The sequence below is a fragment of the Erpetoichthys calabaricus genome, chromosome 2 (assembly GCF_900747795.2).
Source record: "Erpetoichthys calabaricus chromosome 2, fErpCal1.3, whole genome shotgun sequence".
Taxonomy (NCBI): Eukaryota; Metazoa; Chordata; class Cladistia; order Polypteriformes; family Polypteridae; genus Erpetoichthys; species Erpetoichthys calabaricus.
The window spans coordinates 137,035,843-137,056,721 of NC_041395.2; the positions used below are offsets into that span (position 1 = coordinate 137,035,843).

At 37.6% G+C, this 20,879-nt stretch overlaps 1 protein-coding gene across 1 annotated transcript; it reads left to right on the forward strand.

Annotated features, from left to right (window-relative positions):
* The first annotated feature begins 1,099 nt into the window (after window positions 1-1,099).
* On the forward strand, window positions 1,100-16,951 carry commd2 (COMM domain containing 2). Its single transcript, XM_028794555.2, has 5 exons — window positions 1,100-1,294; window positions 2,293-2,370; window positions 2,863-2,945; window positions 8,447-8,620; window positions 16,382-16,951. Exons 1-5 carry the CDS (start codon window positions 1,228-1,230, stop codon window positions 16,577-16,579), a joined length of 600 nt encoding a protein of 199 aa, XP_028650388.1. The 5' UTR covers window positions 1,100-1,227; the 3' UTR covers window positions 16,580-16,951.
* Window positions 16,952-20,879: the final 3,928 nt, after the last annotated feature.

Here is a 20,879-nt window from a genome sequence, read left to right on the forward strand (position 1 = left end):
TCAACAGAGTGGGGGGCTATAGCACCATTGACGATGGCTTCGGTCTTGGTGCGAGCACTACAAAACTTTTTTGCAATGTCAGAGTCAGGAAATGCCTTTTTAAGCAAAGTACTGGTGCAATCCATGGACCTGTAACTGTTGTGATGTTTCACTGTATGAAAAGCCATTGCACCTTCTGCTGCATTTACATCATCCTCTGTTTTTCCTGGTCTGACGAACAACTCTGTCAACTTTGCAGATGAACTAGTCTCACCTCGCACAGCTTTTTTATGTTTCTTGGTGTCCATGTGGAGCGGGAGACAATGGATGGATGGGTGTCCATGTGGGCTTTCAGATCCCCAGCACCTTTATTGGATACCGTGACATATGTACCGGCTTTGCACACGGTGCACTCCGCCTCCCACTTGTCCCGACCGGGACGGTATGTGGGAAATTTTCTTTGCAGTTCATCGGTGAAGCTGCACTTACGCTTCGGCATTTTCCCTGCTATACTGCTCCGCTCTCTGCTCTGATCCCTGTCTGCACTGCTCCCTGTCTGTGTCTGTGTGTTTGCGCGCGCGGCGCAGAACTGCCCACAAGGCAGCCTCCCGGTAATTACGTCACGCAAAAAAGTAGTACCCTAGCATTGTGTGCAAAATGCCAGTCAATTTACGTACATGCGTAATGGTCCTATGAAAAACCGGACATTTTCGTGAAACCCGCCAGGACGCCCCGGACAGGACGTAAAAAGTGGACATGTCCGGGCAAAAGAGGACGCTTGGTCACCCTATATATATATATATATATATATATATATATATATATATATATATATATATATATATATATATATACTGTATATATATATATATATATATATATATATATATATATATATATATATATATATATATATATATATAAAATGATAAAACAAGAAAAACAATTCATCTCAGTTCACAGTCACAAGGAATACAGCCTATTTTGATAGCACCGGGTTTAAGAACCCAAACAATTGAGGATGCGGTGCCCAGTCACCCACTTGAATCGGAAAATAATTTTCTAGCCCATTTGTACGCACCGGAACTCTTTAAGTGAAACTCTATACGGAGCCGGCGGAACGATTATTCGCAGAGTACAAACTAACGTCGGAAGGTAGCATCTGTTGCAAAACTGCTCAGATGACAAGCAAAGTGCAGTTATTGCACTTTAGGCTTCGGTAGCTTTTAACGTACTAAGGATAGAAAAATGCTGCTGGTTCTGTCTGATGAACAAAAGGAACACCTTTCTATTCTAACGGAAGTAGACGTTGCAGGTATCCCAGCTTGTTCAATAGTTGATATATATTTTTAATACAGTGTTAAAGCAAGCGACCAGTATTTCCTCTACTGTAAATATTAGTAATTTACTAATCTGTTACGTTATTATCTTAAATGCCAATACTATATGCTATAATGCTAACTTCAACGAATACTGCAGCTGTTTTTGCGTTTTCTTTAAAGAAACAGCAAATCTGGAAAGATTACTTTCTATGTATGCCTCTCGTTTTTCTATTCTCTACAACATATTTTATATGTTTGCCCTGTGATGACAATTCACAGTGAATTTGTGTATATCATACCGGTATGCATTTAGTTAATAACCTAATTTTATAACGGGTTTGAATATACATAGCGCACTCCATACTTTATTATTTGTACCTTTTTGGAAAGTTCCATCAGAACAACAGGTACGCAAGTTTACATACTATGATAAAGGAGCGCTAGATGGCTAGCGCTATACAATATCCAGACAGGATTTTAATAAATTAAGGGTGTGTGTGTTACGTACATTAAATGTTTTTTGCTAGTTGATCGAGTGATTCTTCAGAAACAGTGCATGTCAGCAAACGTGTAGCTTTTTTCATCTCATTTTGTAACAGGAAAGAAATGAATGCGCTAATTGGCAGATATATTGCAATTTGTAATGCAATTGCAATGTGTTGTTCTGAAATACAAACTTGTAAGAATATTGTTTATATTGCTTTTCGCTAGGTAAAAAAAAAATTAAGATGCAGTTCATGTAAAAATGTATGATATAAAGTGCTTTAATAATTTATTTTATATTTTCATATGTTCAAAAATTAATTTTTTATTTAGTTTTATTATATTGTAAAATGTTGTACATGCATTTTATAGAACAGCTTTCTCTGTAAGTTGTCCAGTATTGGTCTTTATAGTGGTATGTTGTATACATTTTGTATAGATTTCTTTTCAGATCTGTTTTCCATTCTTGTACTGATGCGTTAAAATATGTTGTGTCTTCTTTTGACAGTTGTAGCAGAGTTTGGAAGAATAGCTGTGGAGTTTCTGAGAAGGGGATCTAACCCAAAAATTTATGAAGGAGCAGCAAGTAAGAACAATATGCAGTTCCATGTATCTTTTATCATACCTGCCAAATTCAATCCATTTTCATAGGTACAAAACACAAGTACATTGGTCAATTTTGAATAAATTAGATGTGTCACTCTGTAAAAAGTAGTGAGTGACACGGTAGTTCTGCAGTACAGAAGATCTAGGGGACGGGGTTGTTACTGAATGGACATATTACAGGGAGTCAGATTTCTCTAAGAGTAGTTAAGAGTCAAATTTTTTTTGGTGACTCTTAACTAGTCTTAAGTGACAAAATGTGAGTCATGCAGATATGGTTCTGGCATTGTAACGGATAAAACTGGGAAAAGCTCTGGCTTGTGGTTCTGATTTGGGTGAGTGGATGGATGAAGAACAGACCAGGTTTAAGAAAAATATCTTCACTAACTAAACCACAATCAACTAATTTGTGTGATGATAGTGCTGCTTTTGATATTATCAGATTTTATTACTATTTTGTTTCAATTCCATACAGGAAAGTTAAATGTGGCAGTTGAGTCTGTACAGCATGGTGTTGAGGGATTAATGTATCTTCTTACAGAGAGCTCTAAGCTAATGGTGAGTGTATCTCTATTATAATATCCATAAACAATTTTTGGAACATGGTAACACTGCCTTGCACATGAAGCTTGCTTAGAGAGGCTCCAGCTTTCTTGCAACCCAGCTCTGCATAAACAGGATTAGAAGAAAATAATGGATGGAATGATAACATATTAAAACTTAATAGTTCATTGATTTGCAGTCATAGAAAATCTAGCACAGGGGTCATTTAACTTTATCCTTACAGAATAAAACCAACATCAGTGCTTATTCTCACAGAAGTAAACACAGCAGAGGCATCCATTAATTGAAGTAGCCTGAAGGAAGTTGAGGTATTGCTGAGTGTACATATTGGGACTTTTTTTATTTCGTTTGTAGGTTTTATTTAAAGAAGTTAACATGCCATACAAGCAAGACTTACTTTAACAACAAAGCCAAGCAAAATGACACCTTTTATTGGCTAACTAGAAAGATTACAATATGCAAGCTTTCGAGGCAACTCAGGCCCCTTCTTCAGGCAAGATAACTTGCCTGAAGAAGGGGCCTGAGTTGCCTCGAAAGCTTGCATATTGTAATCTTTCTAGTTAGCCAATAAAAGGTGTCATTTTGCTTGGCTTTTCTCTACATTCATAATGGCTAACACGGTACAACACCCTAGTACTATTTAACAACAAAGAAAGTAACATTATATACAATCGAGCCAGGCTTAACAAACCTAAAATCAAATCCCCTCCGAGAGAAAGAGAGGAGAGCCAACAAAAAGAGCAATTCTTTAAAAAAATAAAAACAAAGAAAGGAGAATATTGTTTTCCCCCAATATAAAAGCTTTCTCTAAAATTGTATTAATTCAGTCTTTGCATATTTAAAAAAAGTTTTGTACACCTCCTCTAAGTGAGAATTAAATTTTTCCAATTTCAAAAGTACAGAACATCAGTTACCAACTGACTTATAACAAATGGGCTGGGATTCTTCCAGCCGAGCAAGATAAGTCTGTGTGTTGATAATGTGGTGTAGGCGATTATAATCAGTTTGTCCTTCTCTTCTTTAAGCCCATCCGGGACTGTACCAAACACAGCTGTTAATGGGTAAGGAGTGATTGTAACACCAAGACTGTCTTATAGGCATTCAAAGATTTTTGTCCAGAATGATCATAGCCTCCTTAGCATTAGACCTGAGCGTTACTCGGCCTGCAAAAACTGTGCTAAAAGCGTTGGTTCCAAGTGTCACTCGGGCAACTGTTCAGGTGCATCTTGCGTAATTATTAGAACCGAGAATCACTTGCGCTGTAAAAGTGCTATCAGTGCTGCCGTTCTTTGGAAAAGTTATGTCTGAGTGCAGGTTTTCACAAATTATGAAATATCTTCACTTTACCAACAATGAAGAGTTTGAGAATACCCAAACTGACGAAAATTTGAGAGATGTACTAGGCCATTGTAGCAAAATTTAAGAGCGTTTACATTCTGGACCGCAATGTCAGCATTGATTAAAGTCTCATAGCTTATACGGGCAGATTGTCATGGATATTGTACATCGCATCAAAAAGAGTAAGATTTGGCATAAAGTTTTACAAGCTTTGTGAATCTAAAATGGGATACATTTGGAATTCAGTTCTGTACACAGGGAATGGGACAATGTTTGATCCGAAATACAATCAGTATGCCGTTTCTATGTCATTGGTGCTGACTTTGATAGAGGCTTTGCTGGATCAAGGTTACTGTGTAACCATGGACAATTTTTATACTTTGCCAGAGTTTTTTGACATCTTGCTGCAAAGAAAGACTTGACGTATATAGAAAATTCAGTCGCAACCATCGAGGCATGCCTTAAGACTTTGGCAGAGATAAATTACAGCGCGGTGCGCTAGTAGCTTGGCAAAAGGGTAAACTGCTTGCACTGAAATGGAAAGACAAGATAGATGTATAATGCATCTATGGTCACTATACAGGCAAAAAGCAACAAGCAGATTAGAAAGCCGTGTGCTATGGTCGACTACAATAGCACGATGGGCAGTGTAGATCGTGCAGATCAAGAATTGACTTTCTATCCCGTTATGCGGAGGCAGCACAAGATGTACTACAAAAAGATATTTCATCATCTGATGGAACAGTGCATTTGAAATGCATTTTTCTTATACAAACAAAACACTGACAAAACTGTATCTCATGCAAACTTTACATTCCAGCTTGTAGGACAAATCCTTGCCACACATCCACTGTCCACACTACCACTAAAGAGACGCGGTCGACTCAGCAAATTGCTGATCAATCCAGAGGGTCTTATTGGTACACATTTTATTGATTATATACCTCCAACAGAATAAAAACAGAATCCAACTCATACCTGTGCAGTGTGCTGTTCAAAAACTGATAAATCTGAAAAGAAACATGCTGTTATTGTTCTGACTATGACGTTGGATTGTGTCTTTCACCATGCTTTAAGATCTACCACGCAAAGGACTCATTTTGAGATTATACAGTGGGGCAAAAAAGTATTTAGTCAGCCACTAATTATGCAAGTTCTCCCACTTAAAAAGATGAGAGGCCTGTAATTTTCATCATAGGTATAGCTCAACTATGAGAGACAAAATGAGAAAAAAAAATCCAGAAAATCACATTGTCTGTCTTTTGAAGAATTTATTTGCAAATTATGGTGGGAAAAAAAGTATTTGGTCAATAACAATGACAGAGGTCAAACGTTTTATGTAAGTCTTCACAAGGTTTTCACACACTGTTGCTGGTATTTTGGCCCATTCCTCCATGCAGATCTCCTCTAGAGCAGTGATGTTTTGGGGCTGTCGCTGGGCAACACAGACTTTCAACTCCCTCCAAAGATTTTCTATGGGGTTGAGATCTGGAGACTAGCTAGGCCACTCCAGGACCTTGAAATGCTTCTTACGAAGCCACTCCTTCGTTACCCGGGCGGTGTGTTTGGGATCATTGTCATGCTGAAAGACCCAGCCATGTTTCATCTTCAATGCCCTTGCTGATGGATGGAGACTTTCACTCAAAATCTGACTATACATGGCCCCATTCATTCTTTCCTTTACACGGATCAGTCGTCCTGGTCCCTTTGCAGAAAAACAGCCCCAAAGCATGATGTTTCCACCCCCATGCTTTACAGCAGGTATGGTGTTCTTTGGATGGAACTCGGCATTCTTTCTCCTCCAAACACGACGAGTAGAGTTTTTACTAAAAAGTTCTATTTTGATTTCATCTGACCATATGACATTCTCCCAGTCCTCTTCTGGATCATCCAAATGCTCTCTGGCAAACTTCAGATGGGCCTGCACATGTACTGGCTTAAGCAGGAGGACATGTCTGGCACTGCAGGATTTGAGTCCCTGGCGGCATAGTGTGTTACTGATTGTAGCCTTTGTTATTTTGGTCCCAGCTCTCTGCAGGTCATTCACTAGGTCCCCCCTTTTGGTTCTGGGATTTTTGCTCACCGTTCTTGTGATCATTTTGACCCCACGGGGTGAGATCTTGTGTGGAACCCCAGATCGAGGGAGATTATCAGTGGTCTTGTATGTCTTCCATTTTCTAATAATTGCTCCCACAGTTGATTTCTTCACACCAAGCTGCTTACCTATTGCAGATTCAGTCTTCCCAGCCTGGTGCAGGTCTACAATTTTGTTTCTGGTGTTCTTTGACAGCTCTTTGGTTTTGGCCATAGTGGAGTTTGGAGTGTGACTGTTGGAGGTTGTGGACAGGTGTCTTTTATATTGATAACCAGTTCAAACAGGTGCCATTAATACAGGTAACGAGTAGAGGACAGAGGAGCCTCTTACAGAAGAAGTTACAGGTCTGTGAGAGCCAGAAATCTTGCTTGTTTGTAGGTGACCAATACTTATTTTCCACCATAATTTGCAAATAAATTCTTTAAAATCAGACAATATTATTTTCTGGATTTTTTTTTCTCATTTTGTCTCTCATAGTTGAGGTATACCTATGATGAAAATTACAGGCCTCTCTCATCTTTTTAAGTGGGAGAACTTGCGCAATTGGTGGCTGAGTAAATACATTTTTGCCCCACTGTATACTGTTTTGGCATCATTAGTAGTATTTTTATTAGTTATTATTTTTGTTATTCTTGTTCATTTCATATTATTTTTATTCATCATTACTATTATTATTTGTATCATTATTATACTTTTGAGATTTAAAAAAAATGTAATTTTTATACCAAAAAATGCAACACTTTTTACATTTTTTTGGAATAAAGTGCAACGCTAAAGAGCTTGACTGCAGTGTTCACAGGTTGGATCACATTTTGGACAATTTTAACCAAGATAAAAGTGCTTGATAAAAAGAGTCGAATGATTGAAAGCTTTGCGTATATGGAGCTAGGGTAATTTCTATGCATGGCTGCCTTCCACTCATTCTCTGAGATGATAAGTGAGTGATTCTTCCATCACCCCAAAGATCCCTGGGATCTTTAAAGGGATGACTTTAAAATATTTTTATATATTATTGCAATACACCCTGAGGCATCAACATTGATCATTATCTCTTCTGGAATAGTTTTGGGTGGTAGGTAAGTACAATTAGGCAGGTTCCTTTTAGCAAAGTTTCTGATTTGAAACTAGTGGAAAAATTGTGTTGATGGGAGTTTAAATTTGAAGTGTAATTGTTCATAAGATGCAAAGACATTATCTATATTCAAGTTTCTAAGTTGGGGGTTCTTAACCTGAGGTCTGTGGACCCCTGGGGGGTCCATGGATAGATTTCAGGGGGTCTGTGAGGATCAAATAAAAATTAACATTTATATTCACCATACAGCCTGGCACTGTTGATTCATGTAGTAGTAGTAATGGTAGTCGAAAACGTAGTAGTAGTAGATTTGTTTTAATCTGCACAAGAGGATTGTATTTCATAATTATAATGAGTGGCCATTACTTTTTGCATAAAAAAAGGAGTATTCGTGTTTTTTTTTTTTTTTTTTTTTTTTTTTTAATTGTTTTTAAAGTTTAATGATACTTTTGTGTATGTCATATATGTATGAAGCAATCAAATCTCGATAAATAAAGTACATTATATTCTTGCATGCAAAGTTGTGTTTATATGCATATTTCTGGGGAAGGGTGGCCATAGCTTTCATCAGATTTGTAAAGGGGTCCACGAGTCAAAAAAGGTTAAGAATCACTGCTGTAAGTGTTCTAATCCTGAATGATTTCCAAAGGTTAAATACTGTGTAGGTTTGAGAGGGCAGAAAAAGGTTATCATGTAGAGGTTTAATATTGGGAAGTCTTACCAGAAATTTATTGATATATGTCTTTGCTAAAGAATTATGCCAATTCGGAAAAGTTACTACATATTTATAGTAATAGCACTATATTATATATAGTATATACATACTATATGTAATAATTCTCCCTATAATTCAATGTAAATGTGGAGCATTTCAGTCAATATTTAGGGAATAAAATTAAAGTTGAACAATGGATGTGCATCTGGCATTTCCAAATAGCAATACATTAAGTTATAGTAGTGCTCTTAATAATATAAAATATGTTTATTAAGATTTCAGAGGTAGACTTTCAAGATTCAGTACTTGTTTTGGGGTTTTCTGAAGAACTAAATAAGCTGCTGCTGCAGCTTTATTTGGACAACAATAAGGAGATCCGAAGCATTCTGGGTGAATTGGCACCACATTTGCCACACTACCATAATCTGGAATGGAGACTTGATGTTCAGGTACATTCAGCTTGTTTTCTTTTCAATTAACTTTGCTTTTTACAGATTCCTTGTTTAACATCATAATAATCTGACAGTGAAGTTACTTACATTTTTCTTGTTCTGATCTAAATAAGGCATACACTATATGTATGGTGTTGTTACCTGTAATAATTTTAAAGAAACCTTGAAACTGATAAGTTAATTTAAAATGGGGGTGGGCGATCTGTTTGTTAACATTGATCTGTTATTATTTTTAAATTACTTAGAAATGATGTGGTTTACAACTGACCTGTCATATATTTGTTAGATATTTTTGAATTCTGGATAGCTATAAATATTGTTTTTAGTATACTGTTTTGTGCTTTATTGCATGTCATTTTGCAACTTGCATCGGTCTGTAAATGTATTCATCAATCTAGGATTGAAAATGTAATACAGTATATAAGAATACATTGATGTGAATTTAGAAGATGTCCAGTCAAACAAGGAGCTATTGTAGAGAACTTGATTTGCTGCTGATTAAATGCCTGGTTGTGATAAGAACTTGCAGACACTGAAGCTTTTGGTGAACATTTAAGGTTATCCAGTACTATTTTATTTACTGTAATGCTAATTAAAGAGGAAGGTGTTTATGTATATTGTTTGTTATTTTGAGTGATTGCATTTTTTGTTGTCCAAATGACCAAAACTACAATGTTAGACCATCTAAGGAGGTTAATTAATTCTTTCCGAAATTCACTTAATTAAATCCAGTGCCTCTGTGGGTTAGGGCCTGTCCTAGCAGTGATAAAGTAGCAGCACTGACTACTGCTTCACTGTGCAGTGTTTGATGCTAGGAATTAAAATGAGAGAAAAGTGTTTGGGACATGGCCTGCAATATATTCTCCCTACATATAATGTACTGAAAATGGTGGGGCAAATATTGAGTTGCAACTGTTAGGAGCCAGTGTTTAGTGTGCATTAATTAACATGTACTACAGTATCTGTTTTACTGTTGCAATTATCAATGTGCAGACCACTAAATTTGATTATAGTGCTCCTGACATTGTCATAACTATTGTCAAAACCCCTAAATTTGTAGCATCTTAATATTGCAGTTCTAATGTATCAGGTTTATGGTTCCTAAAAGTGAAAGGCATATGATTCATAATACTAGACTTTTATTTAGTATGACTACTGAACAACATTTACTATTGTTTTAATACACATGTCATTGTAAATACATTTCAACTACATGATTTCTCAAACCTTGAATGTGTCCCTGTGGCATTGGGCATAAGGAAGTAATCAACCTTGGATCAGATATCAGATATAGCCCTTACTTAATTTACTTAACTGACAAAGCAATTCTACTAGCATGGATTTTTTTTTTTTTGGTGACGCTCATAAAAATTAAAACTTTGTACAAATATACTACGTAATGACAACATAAATGATTTTACGTAAGTTTATGTAAAATGCTTTGACATATTTACTTCAGCATTCAATTAGCATAGAGGATTTTTTTTTTTTTTTTTTATCAAAGCAGCATAGATTAGTCAGTTAATCTAACATGTGCATCTTGCAATGAAAGGTACCCAAACAAAACTCTTGTGAGCAGAGTGAGAGTGTAAAAACTTCACAAGGACAGAAAATGGGCTGGGAATCAGACTTGAATTCATGGAGCTATGAAGCAGGAGCACTGACCTTTGCACAATCATGCAACCCAATCATTGTGACAGAAAAGTATTTTATGATTAAACAGCAATGTGTTGCATGAGAGGCCATAAAATACCTATTTGTACCTGAAAATACTATATATTTAATTTCAATCTCATTTTGTGGTCTGGGTAAGAGAGAACCCATGCAACCTGGACATTCTGAAGTAGAAAGAAGTAGCTGCATATAACAATTTTTGACATAAGAAAAACCCATTTCTTTATATAGTTTACTGTTCTGAAAAAGAGGGATGTTTAGTTTACGGAAGAAGGAGTGAACAGACAAATAAGATAATATGAACTGCATTATTGTAAAGGCATCCATTTTGTAGGAGTTGCTGAATGTCTTTTGGCGAACTTTACGTTTCAAATATCATAATGAAAGATAACTCAAATAATGTAATATGGCTACTGTAGAATCTTAACTCTCAGACTTCAGTCAGTGTAAAGTTGCCATGGGTTTTGTCAGACGTAAGTAGATTGTATTTCCCATAGTAAGTCAGTTAGAAAAGAACATTGTCAAAGTGACTTCACTGCTTTTAAAGTATAAATCCGATGAAACCAGATATTATTGTTAGTAACATTATTATCTTCATGTACTGTGATACATCTCATTTCTTATATAGTTGACAGCTCATTTACTAACTACAGTTAAGAAATAATAAAAATAACGAAATATATATTACTTTAGCTAGTTTAGGCAATTTCTACCCTATTGTTTTCTAATGGCCAACAATCGAGGGAGCAAAGGAGCTCAAGTGCTAAGGACCATTACCCTGCATGAACATCCATCCATCCATTTTCCAACCTGCTATTTTCTAACTACAGGGTCACGGGTGTTTGCTGGAGCCAATCCCAGCCAACACAGGGTGCAAGGCAGGAAACAAACCCCGGGCAGGGCACCAGCCCACCGCAGCCGTGCATAAACAACATAGTATAAAACTGCCCTGCATGTGTTGACTTGTATAACAGTCCCTTAAGCAGAGCGGGTCAGCCCATTAGGCGACACAGCTGTCATCCGAGGGGCACTGTTTAGGTAGGTTAAGTGGCATGTAGTTTGAATATCAAGGGGGAATCGCCCACCCAGCACTCCATATGGGCTTCAACAGTCACTGCCTTAAAGTGTTTGGCTAAATTAATTGTGTTCGCCCCTTTAGTTGGTATTGTGTGGTAGCAATTCTTGCATACAGGCTTTCATGTTCTCTTGTGGTTTTGTCAGTTGATCAAGCTATTGAAGAGTCCGAAGCCTCTGAAAACCATATTAGCACATGTGAGTGTGTAGCAACAGGGCTGCAATTCGAGCCATGCTGAACTGGAAGTGCTTTCATAATACAGGTTGCAGTATTGATAATATGAAAAACGAGCATTGAATGATGTAATTTTAAAATTGATAATTATCAATATTTTGACACTATTGACAACCCTAGTGTGTGTGCATGTGTATGTATATGTAAATATCTATATTTAGTGGTAAGGTGCCACTCTTGCTACAAAGTTTTATTAGTCATGAAAATTCATAACCATTTCACATACAGCTCTTAACAATCTTTGAAATTCTCACAGTGAAAATTCATAACCAATCATATATACTGTATATGTTTAATAAAGCCTGTCAACATTTTTTTCCACTTGTTGCAGGTATTTAAATTATGTCCTACCTTAGTGTTCAGATAATAATACCACTGAAATTTTATTGATAGATAGATAGATACTTTATTAATCCGAAGGGAAAATTCACATACTCCAGCAGCAGCATACTGATAAAGAACAATATTAAATTAAAGAGTGATAACAATGCAGGTATACAGACAGACAATAACTTTGTATAATTTTAACGTTTACCCACCCCAGGTGGAATTTTAGAGTCGCATAGTGTGGGGGAGGAACGATCTCCTCAGTCTGTCAGTGGAGCAGGACATTGACAGCAGTCTGTCGCTGAAGCTGCTCCTCTGTCTGGAGATGACACTGTTTAGTGGATGCAGTGGATTATTGACAGGAGCCTGCTCAGCGCCCGTCGCTCTGCCACGGATGTCAAACTGTCCAGCTCCGTGCCTACAATAGAGCCTGCCTTCCTCACCAGTTTGTCCAGGCATGAGGCGTCTTCTTCTTTATGCTGCTTCCCCAGCACACCACTGTGTAGAAGAGGGCGCTCGCCACAACCGTCTGATAGAACATCTGCAGCATCTTATTGCAGATGTTGAAGGACGCCAGCCTTCTAAGGAAGTATAGTCGGCTCTGTCCTTTCTTACACAAAGCATCAGTATTGGCAGTTCAGTCCAATTTATCATCCAGCTGCACTCCCAGGTATTTATAGGTTTGCACCCTCTGCACACAGTCACCTCTGATGATCACGGGGTCCATGAGGGGCCTGGTCCTCCTAAAATCCACCACCAGCTCTTTGGTTTTGCTGGTGTTCAGTTGTAGGTGGTTTGAGTCGCACCATTTAACAAAGTCCTTGATTAGGTTCCTATACTCCTCCTCCAGCCCATTCCTGATGCAGCCCACGATAGCAGTGTCGTCAGCGAACTTTTGCACGTGGAAGGACTCCGAGTTGTATTGGAAGTCCGATGTATATAGGCTGAACAGGACCAGAGAAAGTACAGTCCCCTGCGGCGCTCCTGTGTTGCTGACCACAATGTCAGACCTGCAGTTCCCAAGACGCACATACTGAGGTCTTTCTGTAAGATAGTCCATGATCCATGCCACCAGGTATGAATCTACTCCCATCTCTGTCAGCTTGTCCCTAAGGAGCATAGGTTGGATGGTGTTGAAGGTGCTAGAGAAGTCTAGAAACATAATTCTTACAGCACCACTGCCTCTGTCCAAGTGGGAGAGGGATCGGTGTAGCATGTAGATGATGGCATCCTCCGCTCCCACCTTCTTCTGGTATGCGAACTGCAGAGGGTCGAGGGTGTGGCGGACCTGTGGCCTTAGGTGGTGAAGCAGCAGCCGCTCCATGGTCTTCATCACATATGACGTCAGAGCGACAGGCCGGAAGTCGTTCAGCTCACTAGGAAGTGACATCTTTGGGATGGGGGTGATGCAAGATGTTTTCCAAAGCCTCGGGACTCTCCCCTGTTCCAGGCTCAGGTTGAAGATATGCTGTAGAGGACTTCCCAGCTCCAAAGTACAGGCCTTCAGCAGTCGTGGTGATACTCCATCTGGACCCACTGCTTTGCTGGCACAAAGTCTCCTCAGCTCTCTGCTCACCTGCGCTGCTGTAATTGTGGGTTGGGGGTACTCTCTCCTATGCTGGTATCAGCAGAAGGATGGTTGGAGGGTGCAGTACTCTGAGGTGAGAGTGGGTTAGGATGGTCAAACCTGTTAAAGTTGTTCATCTGGTTTGCTCTCTCCACATCTCTCTCGATGGTGACACCCCGCTTCGAGCTGCAGCCAGTGATGATATTCATCCCATCCCACACTTCCTTCATGCTGCTGTTCTGCAACTTCTGCTCCAGCTTTCTCCTGTACTGCTCCTTCGCTGCCCTGAGCTGGACTAGGAGTTCATTCTGCACGCGCTTGAGCTCATGCTGATTACCGCCTTTAAAAGCCCTTTTCTTCTGGTTCAAAAGGCCCTTGATGTCACTTGTAATCCATGGCTTGTTGTTAGCATAGCAGCGTACTGTTCTTACTGGAACTACAATGTCCATACAGAAGTTGATGTAGTCAGTAGTGCAGTCAACAACCTCCTCAATGTTCTCACTATGTGACCCCTGCAGGATATCCCAGTCCGTAGTTCCAAAGCATTCTCTCAGAGCCTGCTCTGCCTCAGGGGACCACTTCCTGAATGAGCGTGTGGTTGTAGGTAGCTCCCTCACTCTTGGTTTGTAGTGAAGCTGAAGCAGAACCAGGTTATGATCTGCTTTTCCAAGTGCAGGCAGTGGGGTGGCTCTGTATGCGTCTTTAACGTTTGAATACATTAGGTCAATAGTCCTATTTCCCCGGGTGTTACAATCCACATACTGGGAGAAGGCAGGTAATGTTTTGTCCAGCGTCACATGGTTAAAGTCTCCAGCGATTAGCACAAGTGCCTCGGGGTGCTGCGTTTGCAGTTTAGCAACAGCTGAATGGATGATGTCACTCGCTATCTCCACGTCTGCCCAAGGAGGGATGTAAACAGTAACAACAATGACGTTTCCAAACTCTCTGGGCAAGTAATAGGGACGCAAACTTACGGCCAACAGTTCGATGTCCCTGCAGCAAGAGGAGATTTTAACGTTTACATGTCCAGAGTTGCACCATCTTGTATTGACATAGAGTGCGAGTCCACCTCCTTTCTGCTTCCCGCAGGTATTTGCGTCTCTGTCCGCTCTAACTGTGCTAAACTCGGGTAGCTCCACGTTAGTATCTGGGATGTTAGTTGTTAGCCACGTTTCAGTAAAACACAACAAACTGCATTCTCTGTAGGTCCTGACATTTTTCACTAGCGCAGCCAGTTCGTCGATCTTATTTGGTAGCGAGTTCACATTTTCCAGGATACAGAAGGCACCGAAGGTTTGTATTGCCACTTTCTCGCTAGACGCTTGGCTTTTATCTTAGCACCGGCTCTGCTGTGGTATGCAATTTCAAGCATGCTTTTCAGAAATGTATGTGCAGAGTTTACATGTGGCCTCAGATTTTTTTTTTTTTTTTTTTTTTTAACCAAGTCCCAATACAGCTTTATTTCATTGTTTCATCTTAATATAGGTCCTATGATGCCCATTAAAACAGCTGGTGATGTTTTTTTTTGTTTATTGTTTTACACAAGATATGTTCATAACAAGAGAAAAAAAGACACTTACTACTGCAACATTTTATTAAATTGGTAGCTTGCTGTAGCTTTTTCAATGTGCCACACCACTACCTGACATGTCTGCTGTGTCCGCTCATAATAACTTAAAAAGTAAAACTTGGGTTTGCGAACATGCTCCCTTTCAAAGATTGAATGTCTTTTGAATATGCATCTGCATTTAATTCTGTTATTCAGTTCTTGTGCATCATCATAGCTACAATTTTTAAGGTGCTTTAAAGTGGCTGGGTAAACATTAGCTACAAAATACTTTTTATTCATGCTAATTTGAGATTGCAGGTTAGCATTTCCCATGAATGTGTGTGCTATAGTATACAACTGAATGGTTTTTGGTGAACCATAAAGTAGGAATGAGTTCAGGTAATATATATTGTATTTGTTCATCTATAAGTATCATATTTAAATTCTTATTTCAACTTTATGCAGAGAAACTTCAATTAAAAAAAGATTGTTTTGTGATTAATGTATTTATTTAATTGTTGTTTTAACGATTAATTTTTAATAACATTAATAATAAAGTTCAATTTTCTGTGACCCATAAGAGCACTATGCATAATATTAATAATCATCATAACCATTAAGCAATTGATTTAAGTACATACAAAAAGTAATCATAAACACCAAAATGCGAAAAGACAATTTCCCTTCAGGGATTAATAAAGTATATCCATAAAATGTAATAGCAATGTTCATGTGACCGAAATGCTGGCATTTTCCATGGAAGACATCCCCCTACAGTCACCCCCTGTTGCTTGTTCATGTTTGTGTGTATGTTTTTTTTTTGGGGGGGGGTAGGGGGTGGCAGCTTGTCATGTGTAAACAGAAATTCTTACTTGCATATGCCAATCAATATGGAACACTTTTCCAGACTCTGGCACCATGCTTAGTGAGTATATTTAACTTACCTCAAAACTGTTGTTATTTTCATTGTCCTTTTTTTTTTTTGCCTTTCCTGTTGTTGGTATTGTATTACTGTCACTAGGTACAGGGAAATGTTTCGGTAAGAATGTCCTAGTACTATGAATGCATGACTTGAACTTCAAAATATCCCTGTACCATGCTTTTAAACCTACTGAGGGCAAAGACTATCAAGTAGGTGTTTCTGTGTGCATTTCTATAAACCAATCTTCTTAGTTTATATTTAAATGTTTCCCAATATTACCATACTGGGAAAAGTGATGAACCACTAGAACCCCTTCCTTTTTTGACTGCTAACTGGTCAATTTCTCTGTGTACTTGCATGTTTCTTGCATTTTAAACTAATTTTATTTTTCTTCATATTGATCTTCACAGCTTGCTAGCAGAGCACTAAGGCAACAGATTAAACCAGTTGTAAGTTTTAAACTGCACCTGGAGCAAAATGGAGAGAAAACTGCAAAGGTTGTACAAACTGACCCTGCTACTTTATTGCACTTGATTCAGCAAATGGAACGGGCACTTGGAGAGATGAAAACAAATCATTGTCGAAGAATTGTACGCAACATTAAATAATGGCTTTTTTGGACTTTTTACTTTATAAATAAAAATGTAAACAGAAAAAAAGTACATTTCAGATAAACTGCACTTTCTAAAGAGTGTTTAATCAGTATTTTAATACATCTGTAGTCCTAGTCTTATTTGCGTATTTTTACTTTGAAAATATTATGAAAATATGAACAAGGAGAAGCTAAGAGATTGGTTTTGTTCACCTCAATTTTATACAAACTATACACACAACTTCCTGGTATCTGATGACAAATGTATAATGCATTACATTGTTAATTCTGTGGTTTGAACAGTAGAGGGAAGACTTACTGCATCAGTAATATATAGTGTCTCGCTTGTACATTCTTAACTATTACTTTTATAAAACAGCATTGTTAATTTGGTAGTTTGTGTTGTTGTTTTTTTTTTTTTTCTTCACTCTTCAAAGATTAAGTTAATGAACTTATAATGTTTACTATCAACCAGTAGCTTTAATGGAATCATTTGTCTAAAGTTTTAAAGCTATAAAATTTTTAATTACTAGCAACACTATCTTGCAATCCAATGACGTTTGCTTTCATTTTTGATTTGCTGTTGTCTATGCAGTACATTGTTTTTTCTAGTGGTATTCCCAACTTGGAAGCTATTAAAAAATATCAAAAATATTTCTATATATCTATTAATTAATTATTGTTGTGTTGTGCAGTACATACATAAGTAAATGACTTAAGAATGTTGGCACCATTAAGAATACAAAAATAAATTTTGTACTTAATATATGTACTTTGTATAAGGAAGGCACAAACAATAAATCACTAGTACTAGATACCAAGATGTGGGTAAAAAGTGTACATATTTATGATTCATTAGATTTTTTTTTTTAATGTAGGTAGTTTGTACTATCATCCTTATGCAGTGGAATATCAGAATATACTGTTATTGTATATACCTAAATGCAGTTTATATTTGCATTAATGTTTCTGTGGTCTGCGGCCTTTTTTTTTATTTGCACATACTTTTAAAGCAGCTTTGTTCTTCTAATTCCACTTGCAGCATCTCATTAGCAGTGTGCATGAAAGGAGCGTTGGATGTACAATATTTTGTGATGATTTTAAAAGGCTGCATTTTGGGAGTTCAGTGGACATATAGCCAGTATTCTTTAACCTTTTTTTTTCTTCAAATCTTGGTCCACAGTAATGTGCTGGAAAACAAAATTATTTACCTCTTTGTTGTAATGGGCAATTAATATTGTTGTCTGGAGGATGCCACATGTTGTGTATTGTGTAGAATTTCTTTCATGATATTTAAGTACAAAGGCCTTATTGGCATCAAGAGTATGGGTGGCAAAGCCTTTGAATAGTCTTGGAACAGACTGCAGACAAAGAAAAGAACTACAGTATTTTAAAGGTCAATGGCATGCGAGAACAATATATTTAAATAGCTCAGTGTTTTAGTAAATTTAAATGGCACATATCTTTGAAAATATGTGTTTGAAATTCCTTTTTTATAGTCTTAAGTACTTTTTAATTTCGCCTAAATTATGACCAGTTTGAAATAGAGTTTAAAGAAAATTTCATGATCAAAGTTAAATAAAGTATCATTTACAGGTGTCATGGTGCGAAAATTAAGCAGTCGGCCATTTTCAAATTACTTTGTCTGGAACAGGGTCAAGGGGGCTGCTGGAGCCTATCCCAGCTAGCATAGGGTGCAAGGCAGAAACTGTGGACAGGGTGCCAGTCCATTGCAGGGCAGACACAGATCCCAACCACACACTAGGGTCCATTTAGTATTATCAGTCTACCTAATCTGCATGTTTGTGGACTGTATTCAATATTCAAACTCCACACTGGGAAGACTTGGACATGGACCCAGGTCTCCTTCCTGGAGGCAGAAGCAGTGTCACTGTACCACCCATAATGTTAAAACAGAGCTTGTTCCTACATTTGTTATTTTTTCTATCATGGCAAATGTTAAATAAATTGTATGTTATATTAATATAGCAAATTTTTAAACAATACTGTGAATATGCCAGAAAAGAGTTCATCACACAAAGGATTATGGGAATCTGGAACAAAATACTCAGTCATGAATGTGAATTAGAAACAGTCATTTTTTTTTCTTGTCTAAATTATAGGTGTTTTCAAGTTATGGAAAGTTGAACTTGGTTGAAGGCAGAATGACATGACCATTGTTGATCCTGTATTTTAAAATGTCTTTGTCAGGTCTTCTTCATGGTCATTTATAACTGTCTGTAACTTAGATTGGCAGGAGAACAACTAATGTAATGACCAGACTTAAAGGCTGCACATGCTGAAAGCATGTGACTTATAAAAAATTTATATTAAAAAAGGGGGTTTACATATCTATACCTGTAAATGTATAATGTAAGCAGGGTGGAAACAGCTTCTATAAGCAAAGTCTAGGTGATGGTAGGCTACAGTATGTTACATATTTTGTAAATTAGAAAATCCATAAAAGCCAAGCATTGTAATTTGACAATACATGGATTTAAGAGTAATGTGTCTGTTGAAATATTTTAAAATGATAAAAACACACTGAAAATGCTGTTAACTGAAACACTTGCAAAAACATAGTTCTAATTATGCCCATTAAAACTTCTACAGCTTTGAAATAATGCTTAATCCCTACATCCATTTTTTAACAATGCAAATTCAGCTAACTGTATATTACTGGACTTGAGGGAGGAAGTCAAAGCACCTTGGGGAAACACACACACAAACACGCCAGGTGAACATGCAAACGTCACACTGGGGCATCCAGGATGTGTACCCTGGTCTCTTTGTTGCAGGCAGCAGTTGTACCACCAATGCCACGTCCATTACATTTTATATTTCTTGTATTTTACATTACAGCTGAAGCATTTTGAAGGAGTGAAAAATTTTAAAAGTGGTTTCCATTTTTAGTTTTCTGTTCAATGATTTTGTTTAACTAAAAATGCAAATAAAAGTCAAATCTCTGTTGATAACACTTTTTGAGCAAAAGTATAGGTCAGTTATCACTATTGTCACCCAACCTCCTCCACAATGTAGGAATGGGCAGGCAGTAGCTGTGTTTTATAATTCTGTTACTGTGGAAACATTCATTCCGCAGGTGGTTTCTGAGTTACCAAAGGAATCTGACAATCATTAATAACTTGGCACCAGTTCTTGCCTGCATCAGCGGACTAAACAGCCACCTGGGCGAAACTCGGGCTCTGTTTATGTAGAGTATCTGCTATTTAACAATCAGTGGAGGGAAAATGTGATACTTCTTTGCACTGTTTAAGCACATACGCTATATATTAATCTTTTTCAAAGTATGGCTTATTAATTTGAACCAGACAAAAAGAAACATTTTGCCTTGTAAAATACTTGACAAATACATTCTCAATTCAGGATCGTTCTACATAGGTTATTATTTGCAGTTATGCTAATAAGCAGTAACAGCTTATTACTTATTGACACTGAGTCAAATCGTTTAGTGTGCTGTATGTAGAGAATCACGATGTCTGCTAAACCCTCCTAAATGACTTGGTAATTTATCAGTGTTACATGGCGCCAGTTATTGTGGATCCCAGTGGGTGATAGTCATTTATGTGTTAAGGGGGCTTGGGATTTAATTAAATACTTTCCATCACAACGGGCCAGGCAACTCTTTTTCCATTAGTTTACTGAATAGGTAATTGTATTTTCATGAGTAAAAAACTTTCAAGACACAGAAAAGTGTAAACGCTGCTAAGCAAAAGGCTAAATTGTAGCACAAGTCACTTATTTTTTTGCCAAGACATCTTGCTGAATGTATCAATAATATGTAACCACCTCTTATAATAAATGATAACCTATCTTTCAATTAAAATCTAGTTGTTACTCAGCATTTATAATTCCAGATAGAGGGTCCAGTGATCCCTAATGAATTTACATTTAAGGACCTTTCATTAATGGGGGCTCTTTCAGATCACATATCGATTTTTTTTTTTTTTTTTAATTATGTAAAATGCATTTTCAGTAAAAGTCTATAAAATAATTAATCTTAGAAAAAATAGTTCTGTTAGTTAAATGTAGTACTTAGAACCTGGTTGTTTTCAAAACTATATACTGTGAGTGCCACAAAGGATGGGCAGGCTTCCCAGTTGGGATGGAGAGCAATTCCTTGCCTGGCCAGGAGGCTGCAATGTAAGGACAGCATGAATGGAGGTGTAACCCAGTTGGGATAAAAGAATACTGGATGGACTGGGCAAAAATGGGTATCAAGAACAGATCAGTCCCCTGAACCAGAGGTGGCAGTGCTCCTCTAGGCTGGTCTCAATTTGGGCACCCACAATGTTGCA

What these genes read in the sequence shown, in the direction of transcription:
- commd2 (XM_028794555.2), top strand. Translation starts at nt 1,228, where the DNA reads ATGCTGCTGGTTCTGTCTGATGAACAAAAGGAACACCTTTCTATTCTA. An exon ending in CAGAGAGCTCTAAGCTAATG is followed by an intron (nt 2,946 to 8,446) that starts GTGAGTGTATCT and finishes ATGTTTATTAAG; the next exon opens with ATTTCAGAGGTAGACTTTCA. An exon ending in AATGGAGACTTGATGTTCAG is followed by an intron (nt 8,621 to 16,381) that starts GTACATTCAGCT and finishes TGATCTTCACAG; the next exon opens with CTTGCTAGCAGAGCACTAAG.